Source organism: Helicoverpa zea, chromosome 23 (assembly GCF_022581195.2).
Source record: "Helicoverpa zea isolate HzStark_Cry1AcR chromosome 23, ilHelZeax1.1, whole genome shotgun sequence".
Classification (NCBI taxonomy): Eukaryota; Metazoa; Arthropoda; class Insecta; order Lepidoptera; family Noctuidae; genus Helicoverpa; species Helicoverpa zea.
Genome location: NC_061474.1, coordinates 3,483,107 through 3,500,970, shown reverse-complemented (window position 1 = coordinate 3,500,970; position 17,864 = coordinate 3,483,107). Strand labels below are relative to the sequence as shown.

Genomic DNA, 17,864 nt, shown 5'->3' with positions numbered 1-17,864 from the left:
TGACAATTCTAATGATTGTAATTGAACTCTCGCGACTATAAATATTGATTCTTTATGGAGGAAACTATGATGCAATGATGCGGTTTATACGACTCACCAAGTTCATTTTAATTGTTATCTCAATTATTTTAAAAAAATGTTATTGTCAAGTTTTGGTTTCTATGAATATCTACTTGTGCTATGTATTACGTAGTTCAATCTGCCTGGCGCCAACAACGCCATTAGACAAAACTCAATTATTAGATGTCAACATTTGAAGACCTACGATAAATTACTTTTTCCATGTTCTGGAGAAGTGGTTATAAAGAAATCCTCCATGAAGCAAGTAATGTTAATTTACATTATATTACCACGTTGTACACGTACCTAATATTTATAGTATATGGTTTAGTTTGTCAGTTCTAGCTTCATGAAAGTTAATTAATCAAGTACGTCCATGTAGGGAATCCGCTTTTTTTAATTAAGAACATCCATACCACTTCCTCAAGTTAAATACATAATTGACAACATTTCAAAATTTACACGACCTTTAAACAAAAATACCATTTCTTTATTTTCGTATCCTGAGTTCAAATATATTTTTTTATTTTTTTTTTATTCCTTTATTTCTGAGGAAAAAAATAAAAATCAAAAAACACTTGATGACGTCACATATACGGTAGAATGAAGTAGTTACCTTAGCCTAGGCATTTCAATGTGAAGAAAACATCAAGTGTCACTGTCAATGTCACTTTTGGCATGAAGTACCTACCTATCTATACTATAAAAATATTATAAAGCTGAAGTTTGTTTGCTTGAACGCGCTAATCTCAGATCCGATTTCAAAAATTATTTCAGGGTTAGATAGCCCATTTATCGAGGAAGGCTATAGGCTACTTTTTATCCGGGTTAGTGCAGAGGTTCCCACGGGATGCGGGTGAAACCGCTGGCAGAAGCTAGTACCAAATAAAACTAGCGAAATTGATTAGCACAACATTTTCCTATCAACACCGCTTACTGTTATCATTATCAACTGTTGATTAAAATTATTTCGTCACTGAAATGGATCCCAATCAAACATATACGCCAATGAAGGAACCAAAATATTGTTTTGTACCAGCCTGCAAAAACAGTTCTAGAGATACTCAAAAAGCATTTTTTGCGGTGCCTAGCTCAGCAAAACAAGAGTGGTGCGATGCTGTGGGTATAGCATGTCCTAAACGTGTTATATATATATGCGAAGATCATCTCAATGTAAGTACCTAAACGAAAATGTTTTTTTATAAGCCTGATGCCACAACCACACCACAACAATGCATTGTTCATGTGGTGTCAAAGGTTTTTGGCATGAGATTTGTCACTTGAATTTTGGGTAAAAATGTGATTAAAAATAATATAAAAAAATAACATTGTAAATATAGACATCGAATGTTGTTCATTCTTGGACAGAAGAAACACTCGACTCAATTATAAAATATATCTCAGAAACAATCTTATAAATTGTTTTATATACATATAATCATAATGATTTTAACTTACAATATAGGTTGTTTTGGGGACAAATATAAAATATCAATTATAATTTATCTTTTAGTTGCAGGAAGATGTGGAGAACTACCGGTATTGGATAACTATGAAAGTGCGGCCAAAATTGAAGTCTCGGTTACCACATTCTCTCAGGAGGACATTAATGGCAACTGTTCATCAAGAAATTATTGAACCTAGACCTAGCACATCTTCAACAGCTTCCTCCTCATTTCACTGTGAAAGTCCAGTCACTACAAAAGTCAGCAAAGGAGTACAAGTAAAACCAAGAACATCGGATAGAACTACTTTTTGTGCCATTTACAAAAAGAAGACAAAAAAACCTTTGCTTCAAGAAGAAGATGAGATGGAAGAAGTGTTGTTGCCTTCAACACAAGGAAGTTCTACCTCTGTTGAAATGTCAGAAGTCTCATCAGAAATCTACACTAAAACTGTAATGCAGACCCAGAGAAGCTTTATGCTTGACCTTATTAAAAAAAAAACACAAAATTATATAGGCTTACCAAAGACTTATTATTGGTTAATTAATTATTTAGAAAGTAATCTAAATGTAAAATCTTTTGATATAATAGTAACTTTGTATAAAATTAAAAATAATACCCCATTCTACCAAATCTCAGATTTGTTTGAGGTATCATTAACCACATTATGGAGAATATTTTTCAGAACTTTGTGTGTTCTATCCAAGTTCTTTAAACAATTGATTTATTCCCCTCAAGTATATGATGTCAAAAGAAAGTTACCAGCCTCCTTCAATACCAATAAAGAATATTCAAATGTGTTTTGCATTATTGATTGTTTTGAGATAGAAATTGAAAAACCCTCAATCCTATTTTCCAGTCTCTAACATGGTCACAGTATAAAAATGCCAATACATTAAAATACTTGATAGCTACAACACCGGATGGTTTTGTCAACTTTGTATCTGCTGGTTTTGGGGGACGTATATCTGATGCCAATATTGTAGAAAAAAGTGGTTTTTTGGATGTGCTGCCACCAAAGTGTACTGTATTGGCAGATAGAGGATTTAAACATGTTGATACTTTACTAAGTAGAAATCAGAATAATCTACTTCGGCCACCCAGTGTTGCAAAAGATCAAAAATTGTCAAAGCGGGATGCTATCAAAAGCAAAGTCATTGCCAGTCTGCGCATCCACGTTGAGAGGGTAATAAGAAGAGTTAGGCTATATAAATTGTTGAAACCACACTCTGTAATAAATAATAAATTAATTCAACATGCAGATGATGCTGTCATTGTGGCATGTGGGTTGATAAATCTACAAGGTTCTATTATTAAGAATGAATAAAACAAATAAAAGACAAATACTATGTAAATTGGTTTTATTTTGCACTTTGTAAAACAGAATTAAAAATAAATTGTTTCCAAAATTCTTCAGCTGCACCTAATAAATATGTCACATGTTTTTCATCATAGTCAACCCAGTACTTATGTAGGAGTTTTGTCTGTTCAAAACTAGGATCCGCAATACAAAACAGTCCTTTTAATTTTTTTGCTGCATGCATCTGTAACATTATCTGAGCTTTATATTTTTCATATAGTTCACCGTCTCTCACATAACTTTTCATTGTCTTATCACTTATGGGGCATTTTATTTCAATCACAAAGTCTTTACAAATTCCATCGGGTGAAACCCCTATGATAGGGGATATTAAAATCAACCCTGTGTGTTGAATTGCTCCTAATTCCTGTTCTAACTCCTTGAGTACTTCTTTTTCTAAAGTTTTGCCCCTTTTAATAGCCTTTGTTTCTGGCACCTTGTAACCTCCAAGAATGCTTTGTACTAAGGCACCATTCTCTGTTTTACAGTGAATGGCTTCATAGATCCTGGACCCTGTGACTCTCCCTTGACGCATAGAATGCCATAGTGTAGAGTTTGCCTGAGCTTTTGTAGCTTCAGCAATAGATTCTACTACATCTTCGGTAATAGTTGTTGCAGAAAATGATTTAAAATTGTCATAGCAGTGATCATCTGCTTGGTGTATAAAATGCAGCACTAAATTAAAAACACTAAAGTCGCTCAACTGGGGCTGTTGATTTCCACAGTAATTTAAAATCAATCCCGTTGTGACTTTACGTCTCTTGCATTCTTCGGAAAACATAGCGATATTTACAGTCATGTCAACATTATCTGGAGCTCTTTTCATTTTGCCAATGTTTTTTGCTAAGATGAATTTCTGGTCACCTACAGCTCCAGCAAGTTTTGGTTTACTCCAATAACACGTAGTTGACGTAGTTGATGGTTCGTCTGACCGTTTTATGAGCCAAATTGCAAAGCATATGGCGTGTTTGCAGCCTCCTGCAGAAGCTGCACAGTCGTTGCATTGAACTGTGATAATCTTCTCAACAGATTCATCGATTACAGCTGTAACCTGATATAACTTAGATTTCACTCTATGTTCGGGTGTTACCCTGCATTTAACGGTGCATGAGTTACCTTCTCGCTTGACTTCTACATATCCTACAGCTGTGTCAACATATGCTTCACGTGATGCTAGTAATGCCTTGGCACTACGTGTTTCTGCAATATTGTAGCATTCATTTTCGTGCATATATTGCAATAGCATTAAATAGTCCACTTTCGGCAAGTTTCTGCTATCGGCCACTACAAATCCTTCCGAAACCTTCATGGCGATTTAATAAAAACAGAATGAGAATAAAAATTGTGTTATGAACTCAATTGAAAACCAACACCACAAGTTTATACGCGAACCGCCTACAAGTTTGTCAAACTGACAATGCAATTGACATCTACCATTTTTTTACGGGTGACGGCGAAGCAAAGGTTTTATCGCCATTCCACCGTATGTATGACGTCATTTGGTGCTTACGTCTTTTTAGAATACACCGAATTTCAATGCTGAAATTATGAATGAAAAGTACATATTTTCGAAAAATTGAAAAATATGGGTGCCTTATTTTTTAATTTACTTTTATGTAACGTAATAATACATGTAGGTTAAAAATATGAAATGTTGTCAATTGTAGTTTCGAAGTTAAACTTACTTTTACAAATCACAAGTACATAGTAACTTCATCGACACATTATAAAAAAAAAACACGAGAATCTTTCCATTTTCAATCTCCTTTTATAACCCCACAAATCCACACCACTCCCAACTAAACCTTTTCACTTAACTACGTAATTTGTTTTGCTCCCAAATTGTTAGTTAATTTTTAACAACATACCATTACAGTTAATTAACATAGAACCGTGTTATCGTTAGGAACTCATTACTTAAGTTAGTCGCACCTTTATCTTGGTTAAATGCAGTAAGCAAACAATGTGTAAGAAAGTAGGTATGTAAACAGTTATCGTTAGAGACGCCACACTTGATCGGCTTCGGGAAACGTGACGTCACAAATTCCCGCTAACAGCCTCCCAATTAGTATTGGAACCGGGAAATGAATTTTCGAAACGTCGAATTTTAACATTTACAGCCTTACTACAAAAACTTAGACGTTAATTCACAGAAAGTTTATGTGGAACGACGACGGTTAGAAGTTTAGGAACGTCTTTAAAAACCGTGATGATGTTTTTTTTTTTCGTTTCAGTAATGAAAGATGTAATTACACATGTTAAACTAGGAAAGGTTGTGTGCTTTCATTTAATTTATTCACAACCCACTTAATGCATTAATTTAGTTCACACGCCACAAACAGGTGACCCGATAAAGCCCTCATGTCGATACCAATAAAATACGCCTGAAATTTATCTGCCTACGTTGTCAACGAAAATACATCCATTACTATTTATCCTACAACATTATATGTGCAGTTGTCCCTCGAGCTAAATATTTTAATGGTTATTCCTGTGTTCTGGTCCGATGAATAATTGTCAATCTCTCTTATCCATAATGGTCCATTGAACATGGTTACCCTACTTACGGCATATTATAGGTCAGTGGGAAGGCGGAAACGCGCGTATGAGATTACCAAGATTGAATAGGCACGGGGACTATAACATTTTCCTGAAAGCAATCCTTTGCTGAAAAGGAAAGTAGACGACTCGTTTTTGTTTTCATCTGCTTTGAAAGTCTAAGTAAGTGCGGAGTTTCGCAGGATAAATGTTTAGATTACATTTCATATTCGGTTGAGCTTGAGAAATACGCGTAATATGTTAAGTTAAAGTGATAACTTTACTAAAATGACAACCATTCCAAAAATATTTGGGTCAAAACCAAACCACGTGACTTTTTTAATTTTGCCGTAACCCAGTGTGTTGTGATTATCAAAACAATATTAGCATAGGCGATAAAGATATTCTTATCAGCGTGTACCAATTTGTAATGTTCAACATTTTGTGTTTATCTTTGATCTGTGTGTTTATGATAAGATGAATGTGGCTAGTCTAATAAATTATAGTCCCACTATATTGACACGTTGCAGTGAGGTGCGACTCGGTAATAAGATTATGGAAAGAGATTAAGGATTTTATTGAAATATCTGATTATAGCCTATTTGCACACTGAAATGCTACAAATAAAAACTACATCAAATAATTTTCTTCATTTTTATATTTCTCAAGGAAAGCTCGAAGTAGACTCGCAGTAGATTCACGCAGTTACAAAAGAAGACAAATAAAAGAAAAATTTAGTGCCCGTTTCTTAAACCAACACACGTGAACAATGAAATTTAACTTATTCAAATAAAACTTTGAATAATAATGCAAGTACAGTTGTGAGGTCATTCACCCGAAAAACACGTGTTCTAATAATACAAGTGGTCCTGTTATATTATATATTTTTTATATCAATCTGGCACTCAATAGCTCAGCCATCCAACCTTGATTTAATTTACTTCAGCGATACGCTTAAGAAATTGGGTCAATGAATAAAAATATATCAGCAAGAAAAATCCGCTTAATGTATTCTTTATTTTCTTACGACTTGTAATAAAATTGTAGTGAATATAAATAGTATATTACGAAGAAATACTGTTACCGGGCTAAAGCGACAGTTTAAATATTTTTGATGATAATTTATTAAGAATATTGCGTGCGAGCGTACGAACGCAGTAAATCCTAGAAACTAAGTTACGACCAATAAAAATGTATCGCCATATTTATGGCGCGGGGACCAAAATGAAATACCTACGCGGAAAACAATGTCGCCAAAAAAACTGTACCTATTTAACAGAAAAATATGTTTTTAATAAAAGTCATTTACTTCATCTGTAGACGTTACAGCCTACGCAAATGAAATAAATAAAGATGTTGATCAGGTAAAAATGAGATTTGAAAAAAGCAGAAAGAGTTACCGCGGCCATGGTACATAAAGAGCTTCTAAGAAGGATCGTGATGGGTACAGTAAGAGTCTGACACTCCCTCACGCTGCACACACAGAGGGAGGGGTCATTTGATGATTTCTCTTTGCTAGTCACTTGGTCCCTGCCTGACACAGGACCACATCATGCTTAGTATTTGCTGTTACCAACACTAGACTGACGATGCACCCAAAATGATGAACTATTGTATAACACTAGACAATAATAATCAAGAAAAAATAACAATAAATGACTACAAATGATAATAAAATATTCAACATTAGTGCCAAATGACCATGTAATAGGCACTAAAATAGTCAATTGACTCCAGTCATAAACGTGAAGTCAAGACCTGAATAGACGATACGGAGTTTACAATGTTTCAGTTTTAACATAATGTTGATATTTAATGAACAGACTGCCTGGCACTAGGTTATTGCTTTAATAGCTCTGCAGTTAAGCAATACTTTGGTTATAAGTAATAGAAATCCAGTTATCTTAACAATCGTTCTGAGATACAGAATTTAGGCAATAGCGGAAAGGCTTAATAGCTACTTCAACTTTTACAAGTATATAGTCTCTAGTCTCAAGAGTACTTTCATTACAATAATGGTGTGCTCTTCAGAAATGGAAAAAGGAAAATGTTTGAAACACGTATTTGCCAATGCCGAATCAGCATAAGGCCCTGGAGATGATCGTACTACGTTACCAAAACTCCAAAGAAGAAAATTTATCCTGAAGGGTCTAGGACCAGGTCATCATAATGAGAGTATACTGCCAAGTATCACTATAAATTAAAAGAAAACTTACGAAAGCAACAGTGGAAGAGAACTGCTAGTCTTCAAATTAAAATCCCATACATTTGAAGAAGAAAACAAGACGCAAAAACTAACAATAACCAAGTCACGAAAGTCACTAAATGACATTAAAACCAGAGACAGGCGCGAAAAAATATTAAAAAGTATTTTAAAGTCTCTGACCTACTTGAATAAAACCTTCAGCGATTTATTTCGCTACTATGGCCCGGGCTTTCATCCCTGCTGGCTTATTCGCTAACTTTCGAATTCTCAGATGTCAACTGGCCTCAGTTGTCATCGGAACTTTGATGTCAACCTATAAGTTCAAAACATTGGTATTCTGTATCGCATGAAGTGGATATCGGTGGATATCGTTACACGGTTGCTGACGCCAAAACTACGATGACAACTTGACAACTCTATTTTTTATCGACTATTATACTGCTAAGTAGGAAATACCCTATTAGCATTACATTACTACGTTTGAGAGAACGCTTTATTTTCAGCGTGTTATATGTTTATAAACAATCTGTGGCGGTAAAATTCAGTATTTGCTTTCTATTGTGTGTGAACTTGGTGTCTAAAATTCCGTGTGGTTGAACAATATTTTAACTGAGAATATTGTGAGTATTGTAGTTGTTATAAATTTTACAACGTAAACAATATTTTGATACGTAGATGTTTATGTTTTGCATGCAAAACAAAAATTGGTACACTACAGGAAGGTAACTTTACGTACTTGAGTAGGTCGTCCCATACATTGAGAGCATCGGTTACCTCACTTACTAAATGAAGGTTGAGACATGCTGCAAATTAGTAACATCAAATTATGTAATATTGGTATTTATTTAACTTTTTACGTTATAAATTCTTACTTTTAGCTCAATTGCAACAGCAGTGTTTTGTTGAGGACGTTGCAGAAACGGACGTAACTCTGCCGAAACTCGCTGAAACCTTGATTTGTTGATACGGAAATTTGCCATTAATTCCTTCTCCCGTAAATCCAGAGAATTATTGAAATCTCGCATACGACGTTTCTGGATTCTGGATAAACTTCGTTTTGTCTCTTATTCCACAAATGCCAGCAAAAATACACGCGAAATTTTTATTCCACACAAAGAAAGATAAAACAAATTAAAATAATACAAATAAAAATAACACTATCAAAAAATAAAGGAAACGACTCAGGGTTTGTATTTCTATTGGAATCGCAAAATTAGAGAAATCTAATATGTCTGATGCAACAATATAGTATAGACATCCCAGTGATGAGGCATAAAACACTGCTATTTGTAGTGTATTTCAAAAAATGACATTGGCTATCAATTTGATGTCCACTGGGCTTACGGAATCGCAATATAACGTTTATCGATACAGAAACCGCTGTCAAAATGAGTCATGGTGGATATCAGCCTGTGTCGATGCTGATGACGTCATCTCATTTGGTAACTGGCGTTAGCGAATAAGAAAATAGCTGTTTGACAATTTACTGATGTACACTTTACCAATTGATGATATCTGCGAGCTGTCAGTGGAGTTAGCGAATAAGGCTACTGAAATAACGGCTTGCAACAAGTGTCGCTATAAAAATGGCCGTCGAGAAAATACAGTACATCCGTCGTTTTCATTATCTTCGCTTCCTGGAAGTAGTTTAAGCTTCTGTACTTTATTCGTCATAGAAATTTCATTTTAGGTTCAATCGTTGATTTCAAAATGGTCTTTCTAAAGGTTCCCGAGAAGTGGAATTCTTTATTTGCCCGAGGATTCTAACAGGCTCGTATAAAACTGATTTATTTATTAAATGCAATGAATCATGAATGTTCATTACATTTGATACTTGCACCCGAAGTCAGAGTTTACTCAAGCAATTAGATCGCTATTATTAACAGCACTTGTCAAGACATTTGACTCTTGGAATGTGAGTAATATGATATTCGTCTCAGAAAAGCAATCTGAAATGTGTTGTCTTTACAAGCTCGGTAAAAATATAATTAGCTCTCTTTGATATGGTAAGGAACAAAAATAAGTGGAAAACAAAATTAGAAACGAGGGTCCTCCCTAATCCTCTTAAAAAGTTTGACCCAACAGCTAATGGGATGGTAAGGAAATCGTGTGTGCGTTTGACGTGTCTTTTCTCACGCATGTGTATACGATCACTTTTGACCTTGGCCCCGGGGTCCTTTCGGCATTTTTTACAATTCCAAAAGGAATATCCCAATTTGCGTGACTCCAAGATATTTTTTTGCCAATGAAACTTATTTTTGCAGTTTTTACTCATCACACACCAGATACATTATGGAACTCCATTTAACTGGATTGACGATATTTGCAGTAAGCTATGGGCATATATTTTTACAGGGGCAATCTATCCTTCCCTATTTACACACTCAAAATTCCAGCATTACCCATTTACATATTTCAGTGGACAACACAGCCCATGCAAACATCACACGTTGTCATCATAAAACGAGTACACTGTCACAGAGTACGTAAATGTTTATCTAACAGACGGGTATATGCACATCAGTCCATAACTCACGTCGCACGATACGTCGCCACGTCCATATCATTTGATTTATTGCCTATTCTCCTAGTTGGTCTTTGCATTCTTTGATTGCATTGTACAACTGATATGATCAACCTATGACCTTATCAATTGTGGAATCGTATTCGCGTGATAATATTGTTCCATGTTTTTAGGTCAGGTCTAATTACGTTAGGAATAATGGAATAATCGATGAATGGAAAAATAATAGTCTGAAATCGTTACTATCATTGTTTTTCTTCTGAATGGTACAAATTATGTACAGATTAATTTCCCTTAATCGTCATTTGAATTTAAATTCTGAATTGTATTTTTTTCTGTTAAGCAACAAGATAATGTCGGGACATAATATAATAATGTCGGGACACCTTTTTCACACACGGTCGGTTAGCCCCATGGTAAGTTATTTATTAACTTGTGTTATGGGTGCTAACACAACTGATAAACTACATATAGCTACATATATACATATTTATAAATACATATCATAACACCCAGACCACGGCCAACAAGCATGCTCATCACACAAATGTCGACCGAACCGGGAATCGAACCCGGGACCTCAGGTTCGGCGGTCCGGCATGATGACCATTGCGCCATCGAGGTCGTCAAAGGCATTCTGATAAATATTTCATGAGGTTTTTAGGGATTTTACGATAACGAATTATGTAATTAACGTTGCAGGCAAACCATCTCTTCCCGGAAGCGATAGGGGCAAGTCTCAATTCCAAAAAACAAGAATAATTTTTTGAATTGTTGAATACGTGATACAAAGAAAAACAATTTGTTTACCCTTATGCTACATCATTTATATTCCTTTATTAGATAGATACAGGCAAACAGAAATAATTATAGATACCTAACGCCACTCAACGTGCTCCTCACTTCCATGGCATAAAGGAAAGTGTAATATATCCCATGTACGTATGTGATATGGGAACAAAAGCCACTTAGCCATCGAGACCGGCTTGAACCACCCACGAGGAACGACCTACGAAGGTCAGGCATGCTATTGCTGAAAGCTTGTACAATATAGAACATTTACAACCTTCATTTAATTATATGTCTCTTAGAAGAAATTAATGGCATTCAAATTGATTGTCGGAGAGATTAGACGGAGGCCTGATATTTATGTTCGCTAAGATGCACTAGTGTGATGCAGCCAAATTCCAGAATGCAGGCAGCTTGTTTCTTAAAACCCACAAAGCGATTTCGGCCTGACCTATGGACCAAAGCCCAGACCCCGTGCACAGCAGTTACGCTTTTGTACCATCACTGGAACAACGAAGCAGAAATAAAACGACACTTCGCAGCTTTTAATTAATTCTTGATTAAGAAATATTTCTGAACAGAAAGTCTGCCATTCAGGCTTATGTTCTTTTATAAAAGTTTTGCGGAAGACGTATAAAGTTGAGCCTTGTATTTTTTTAAGAAGTGAAAATTTATTTAAGAGAAAATTTTTATGGTCTTTTAAGAATATTATATTTTACTCACATATGGCGACCGTTAAATCACGAATGCACTATTACTATGATCATGCCTATTATACAAAGATCACAGGAGACACGGCAACGTCTTGGTTAAGTTTACGACGTTTTCGCGTATAGACGCAAATTCGACATAGCATGACTATGGTCTATGGTAATGTAAATAACCGGAAAATTAATGTTTTCTTGTTGAGTACATAACGAAAGATAGTTTTACAGTTCTTGTAAACCTTTATTTATGGCGGTACGGAAAACCATGTGAGACGTTGAAACCATTTTAGGAACGTTCATGTAAGATACGGCAGTGAAAATAATAATGATCAGCAATTTTCCTTGTAGAAAATAGAATAAGCTCATTAAAATACGGAGTATGTTATTTTTGGTCGGTACGTAACGAAGTGGTATTTTACATTATAATAAAAAAATGTGATACACTGACATTATTTCCTCATTGCTAATCAACTATGTAAATAATAGTTTAGAACATTCTTATCAGGGCGTATGCTACACATGGTATGCTATAAGTAAAATTAAACTTAATAACCACGTGGTCACAAATGTGTTCTAGATATTTCAGAACTTTGCCATCGCGACGATATTTAACTAGAGAGATACTAAAACATGCTGCCGATGATATATGTATGTATTACAAGAAGTACCAATAAATCAACAATACTTCAAGCCAACAAGAAAATTCGGATTACTTATTTTAAGCAGTCGGAAGAAATTCCTAGATACGGGAGGCAGACACAATTGTGTAAACGGGCGAACGAAAACATACGACACTGTAGATGTTTACAAAATCTTCTTTATAGGATATTGTGGAACTAACAACTTCCATTTACAAAGTAAAATCACAACTAGGTAGCCTAAAATTGGTTGAACAGAATTATCATATTGCTTACTATGCAACCACGCATGCATAGCGTCGAAAATTTCTGCTAAATCTGCACTCCTCATATGAGTCAGGCTTTAGAAATGATGATGCGTAATTTCTGCAGTACATAACTATGATATTTTGCATAGCATGTCATATAAGACAGACTTAATTGTAAATAATGCAAAATGACCTATTGTTTAGGCCACACGTGAGAATTTAGATGTATCAACTAAACGATGAACGTACATTATGAATCCTAGACGGATAGTTATACAATAGAAACGGAGGCTTAAATTGATAGTCGAAGAAGTATTTATGTAAAGTTTCCGTATTGTATTTTTATGGGAAAACTTTTATAGAATTTACATTCTTCTGCAATATTATTGGTCTGTTGTTAGCTATTCGAAGTATGCACTTAGAATCTAAGTAGTCTATGAAATATTACAATTCGCTGAGCACCGATGACTATACGGTGCAATGCAGTTACATGTTACAGTTAAGGGGTCAAAACGTATAGAAATGTCCCTAAATTGGGTTAATTTGATGAGTCAGCACATTCGGAACAATGCTATCACGACATACATTATACAGCTTGACAGTTTCCATTTCATTTGTAATATCACGCAAGTTCCAATTAAAATCTTGTTAAATAGAGCTGTTCTGATAGACTAGCCAAGTAACATCCAGTACGGACAGACCCTTTTATTACTAGCGTAGACTATTATAAAAGTCGAAAGTACAGTCACACAATTTATATCCATTGTTATATTTCTTGCAGACTTTTGGTAACTTTCCAATTTAGATTTCGATTACTTTTTCATAGTCGTGACATCGATATTTTTTGTACAACCTTATTTGCGTTTCTTCCTCTATCGAATCGTTCGTACAACTTACGTGGTGTAAAGGAATTGTGTTTAATCAATGCATTTATTTATTTTTTATTTTTTTACCACACTTTAAATATATTCTGTTATGTAATAAACAAAAGTATAAACTTCTGTTTTTTCCCTAACAAATATCAAACCTGCTCTTCGATCCTAAAAATAAAACCTACAATATTGAAACTTGAATATCAATAACTTCGGTATTGAGATTCTGAATGTCAGACATCATCATCTTTTCTTCAAGGTTGAACTGAGACGCATTTAGCACCGTCTCGTGGATTGATAACCTTATACTGCAAATAAAACGTGATTTCATGTTGGAGATATTTTTTCTGCTGAAGTGCAGAAAAAATATCTCCAACTGTACGTTTTGGCAAACTACGACGTTTGAACGCATACGCATGAAATGAGTGCATGCATATAATTTGAATATGAATCACCTATTCCTGAAATCTTTTGTGCTGATTGTACGTATTTGGCATGTGAACACATGGTCTCCCTGAATAACAATACTAACGGATATGGTGCATAATCATTGTGGGAACACTTCCGTAACAGATAGCGGTTTGACACTTCCAGGCTATTTTATCAGTTCTACGAAAATGTTTGGCCGAAAATTGCTAATTTGCTTGAACGAGAATTCCTGAACGCATTCTGGGCGTCGCGAATTCGACAGATTACGCCAGGCTTCAACCTAAACTATGTAGCTTCTCTACTAAAGGAATTCCAACGATCTTCCAAAGAAAACAATCTCAGTACACTAGCTTAAGTATTTGCACTAAGTTAACAGGCTTTGTACATTTTTATTTCTGATTCGCAAAGGAAGTAGGCCCTTTGCAGATTACAGAAAAGTTTGTTTGAGATCCTTTGTTAAGTCGTCAGTCTTATGAATTGGTTATGATAAAAGTATTTATAAGCTGAAAAGAAAAACAGAATACGAATTTCTCCGAAATCATATTAATATATATTAAGTATTTCTCATTTATTTAAAACTCAATATCTCCATCAAAATTCCATGGGGAAACCGATACGATTTCCCTTCGAGATTTTCGCGAAACGAGCTAAGTCAACGACACGCACCGTTTCGTCAACCTTAAAAAAAAGTCATAAGTAGCATTTATGTACTCACGGCCTTGTCTCTGCCCTGGCATGACGACGGCACCCCTCTCCTGTCTCAGAAGGCTCTCGGCCTCCGCCCCAGCCTGATGTGACATCTCCATGGCTCACAGGTTCTCTACCAATATCATAAAACTGATACTGACATCTGTGCTTAGTCGGTGCTGAAGACGACTGCGTCTGCGAACAAAATTAGAACATTCAAGTGCTGGATTTCACAACCTCAAGTGTATGCAGTTTCAATGATTGGGCTTTTTACTTTATGGATGTAGTAAGGTTTAAATATGGAGACTGTATGTGGCTTACCAGCCGTTAGGACAAATGTTGCTTACTCGAAATCTTCAACAATTTGTCTAGAAAGGCAGATTACAAATTATTGAAGAAAAGAAATTGCCAATGAAAGGCTAAACCTGTATGTGAATGTATTGTATCTAGCCAGCCGCTAGGACCAATTTGATTGCTAAGCCCTATTTATGGTAGATACAGATTTATGTATGTATGACAGATTTCAAAATTAATGCAGAAAAGAATGTCCATCAAAAGGCTAAAACGTTTTACGTGTTCTGTGTGGATTTGTGAGTTGATAATGTAATATGAGCAAATGCAAGCGAGCTTGCTAATGAACCAAGAAACATGCGAATCAAATTACTTTGCAAGGTGTATTGCATTGATCAGTTCATTTATTTGGTCACTTGAACTTGAAAGACTTATTAATCATTATAATTTTAAGTCTAGCCACTGGCGGTACCTGCGGTTTCGCCTGCGTCCCGTGGGAAACGCTTAGCGCATCCGAATAAATGGTAGTCTATACTGTCCCGCGATAAATGGGCTATCCAAAACCGGAATAATTTTTAAAATCGGATCAGTAACTTCAACTTTATAATATTAGTAAAGATAGCCAGTTGACTTTAGACTTATGTAGTACCAACTGCTTATCTATATTGTCATTAATAACGAGTAATTAAAAAGATAAACAATGCCTGCTGCTGAGTGCTACCACTCCATATAAATATTCTTATCACTTCTACAAGGCATTGGTAACTAGATAAACTACAAGTTTTATTATGCAGCTTTGTCTAATCTGGTTATCGCTTCGTAAATACGTAAACAAAAACCGCTAAATAAGCTACTTGTGACCCATAGTATGAAAAGAAATCTTATGTCACTCATTAGCAACAGTATTTACGTGTGGCTAACATACATAGTTACAATTTAGAAGGCGATGTAGATTTTTAGAAGCGAATAAAGTTATTATAACATGTCTGTTTAAAAAGTAGCCAATACTTATCATCATTAGCTTGTTAAGCTCATTTCCGCAGGTACATAATTAAATTCATATTTCAAACTAGCATGCCTAACAAAAACTTCAGTACATTATAATGCCGGCAGCACCACAAAGGTTTTGACAAAGCGTTTCTATTGTTTAAATTAAACGAATAAACTGAAGAAACGACAGTTCCAAGCATTGTTGTGCAGTTAAAGAATATTTAGCTAGGTATCAGCAAATTGTATGAGGCTCATGTTATTTGCAGATTGAATCAGCTACGAGCTACAATTGGACGATGTGTTAATACGATATGTTTCGAATCTTGTATAAAGGCCAAGGTCCAAGGTGAAGTGTATTAACGAAAATTAACAAATGTATTTTAACATCTAGCCTCAAGACTTTCTATATGTAGGTATCTGCTAAGATCGACTTGTCGTAGTACTTGGAACTCATTTGCCTTTTGTTTCTTAGTGCGTGATTGAAATATTGTCGCTTGTTATTGAATACGAACACTATAATGAAGATATAGGTACATCGGTATAAATAATTAACAGGTAATGTATAGCATGTGGCTTTATAAAGAACTTTTCGCAATACATAAGTATAGCAATTTTACCGTTTACCGTATCGCTTCCGATGCATAATTTTGTATAGAAATTAGAACATGACCGACGTTGTATTTATGGAACTATCGAGAGGTTCAGTCAACTTTACTAATTACATTATTATGAATTAGGATGAGTATTTTTCTATTTTTACATGTCTACCTAGTCGTCTACAAGATCTAGTATTTTCCTAAGGAACGCGGAAGTTCACTAATCTTTGGAATGTATTCATTCAATTTGGAAACAAAGGGGTATTATACATTTAACGCCTGTCTGTTTGGCAGTGTCAATGATCTCGTTAGAGCTTGGTTAAAATACTACCCGGAGACGGCCGTGGCTTCCCAAAGCTCCGAGACTGCTGAATGCTTATAATCACAGATATTTATGCATATAGCGGCTCTATTTGGTCAAATGCTCTTATTCTTGCTCTTATTCTCCAAATTAGGCGTAAAATATGATGTATCAACCACCTACATATTCCGTTTATATGGTCCCTACTCAATATTTGAAAGTTTTGCATCTGAGACAACAGTTTCGTCACCCTAACTTTCTAACGCCTCTTATCCGGCTATTGTATTCAAAGCAGAAACAATAATTAAGCCAATTCGGGGTACAAAGTAAAATCTGTAGTGTGCTACAAATATATAGACAAAAATACCTTTGGACCTTTTTGACTAATTTGCGTTTAGGACTGGTTTACGGCAATAATTGGGGAGGGTCACACGTTTGTCTGGAACCAGAATAACACGATTTCCGTTGAAATTAGGTTTTCGACAACAGCATGGTCCCCCTTTCTTTTGAGCAACGCAATGACCATGGAGAAATAAAGAAGTTGCGCGCACGCAGTCAGCCTTCACGGCCGAATTCATTTTAATGGGGGGAAACCAGTTCATGGGAATGGACAAAGGGTAGTTATTATCCACAAGAAAATAATAGTAATAAATACATTTTTTACATTGTTACTGCTCGATAAAAGCTCTGCCTCCTGGACCGAGCCGAGATATTACTGGATGATGCGAATGTATCGGCGAAAATCGTATTTTACCAATCACAATTTTGTGAACAATCAGAAGCTCAGTACATGGGGTATCTGTACAGTGTACTAAACATATTTACGTCGTATGTCGAACGTAAAATGCCTAAAGCATGACAAATTGCTTCTAATGAGTAGTACAGGGGTCATGTACACTACTTCCAGTCAAGGACAGGAAGAGAGCCACTGTGTAAACAATTTAACTTTTTTTGTTCTCATACTTCAACTACTAATGGAATTCTTAGTTAGTTATTTGGCTTTAATATATAACATTTATCCCACTAATTTGGTACAACAAATTGACATATATCTAATCCAATGTTATTTGATCTAAGGTGAATTGATTAATCTTCAAGGATATTCAAAAGTGTTGCTATCTAAAAGTCACCTATCATTCTGATAACATACTGCTGCATAAAGCAATTCAATTAATATTTTAAT

General features: G+C 35.2%; 3 protein-coding genes across 4 annotated transcripts in view; 1 reads left to right on the top strand and 2 right to left on the bottom strand.

The window, feature by feature from the left end:
- The window catches only part of LOC124642097 (equilibrative nucleoside transporter 1), a 51,439-nt gene that overhangs the window by 32,318 nt on the left and 1,257 nt on the right, over positions 1-17,864 (bottom strand). For both annotated transcript variants that reach the window (XM_047180402.1, XM_047180403.1), the window contains exon 2: positions 14,532-14,698. In XM_047180402.1, the coding sequence (XP_047036358.1) occupies positions 14,532-14,622 (91 nt within the window). In that variant the 5' untranslated portion in view covers positions 14,623-14,698. The remainder of the gene's footprint in view (positions 1-14,531; positions 14,699-17,864) is intronic.
- Positions 1,012-2,403, top strand: LOC124642099. The gene is made up of 2 exons (XM_047180406.1): positions 1,012-1,233; positions 1,574-2,403. The coding sequence occupies exons 1-2, from the start codon at positions 1,042-1,044 to the stop codon at positions 2,369-2,371; spliced, it is 990 nt and encodes a 329-aa protein (XP_047036362.1). The 5' UTR covers positions 1,012-1,041; the 3' UTR covers positions 2,372-2,403.
- Positions 2,852-4,445, bottom strand: LOC124642098. The gene has a single exon (XM_047180404.1). The coding sequence runs from the start codon at positions 4,172-4,174 to the stop codon at positions 2,867-2,869; it is 1,308 nt and encodes a 435-aa protein (XP_047036360.1). The 5' UTR covers positions 4,175-4,445; the 3' UTR covers positions 2,852-2,866.

What these genes read in the sequence shown, in the direction of transcription:
- LOC124642099 (XM_047180406.1), top strand. Translation starts at nt 1,042, where the DNA reads ATGGATCCCAATCAAACATATACGCCAATGAAGGAACCAAAATATTGT. An exon ending in TATGCGAAGATCATCTCAAT is followed by an intron (nt 1,234 to 1,573) that starts GTAAGTACCTAA and finishes TTTATCTTTTAG; the next exon opens with TTGCAGGAAGATGTGGAGAA.
- LOC124642098 (XM_047180404.1), bottom strand. Translation starts at nt 4,174, where the DNA reads ATGAAGGTTTCGGAAGGATTTGTAGTGGCCGATAGCAGAAACTTGCCG.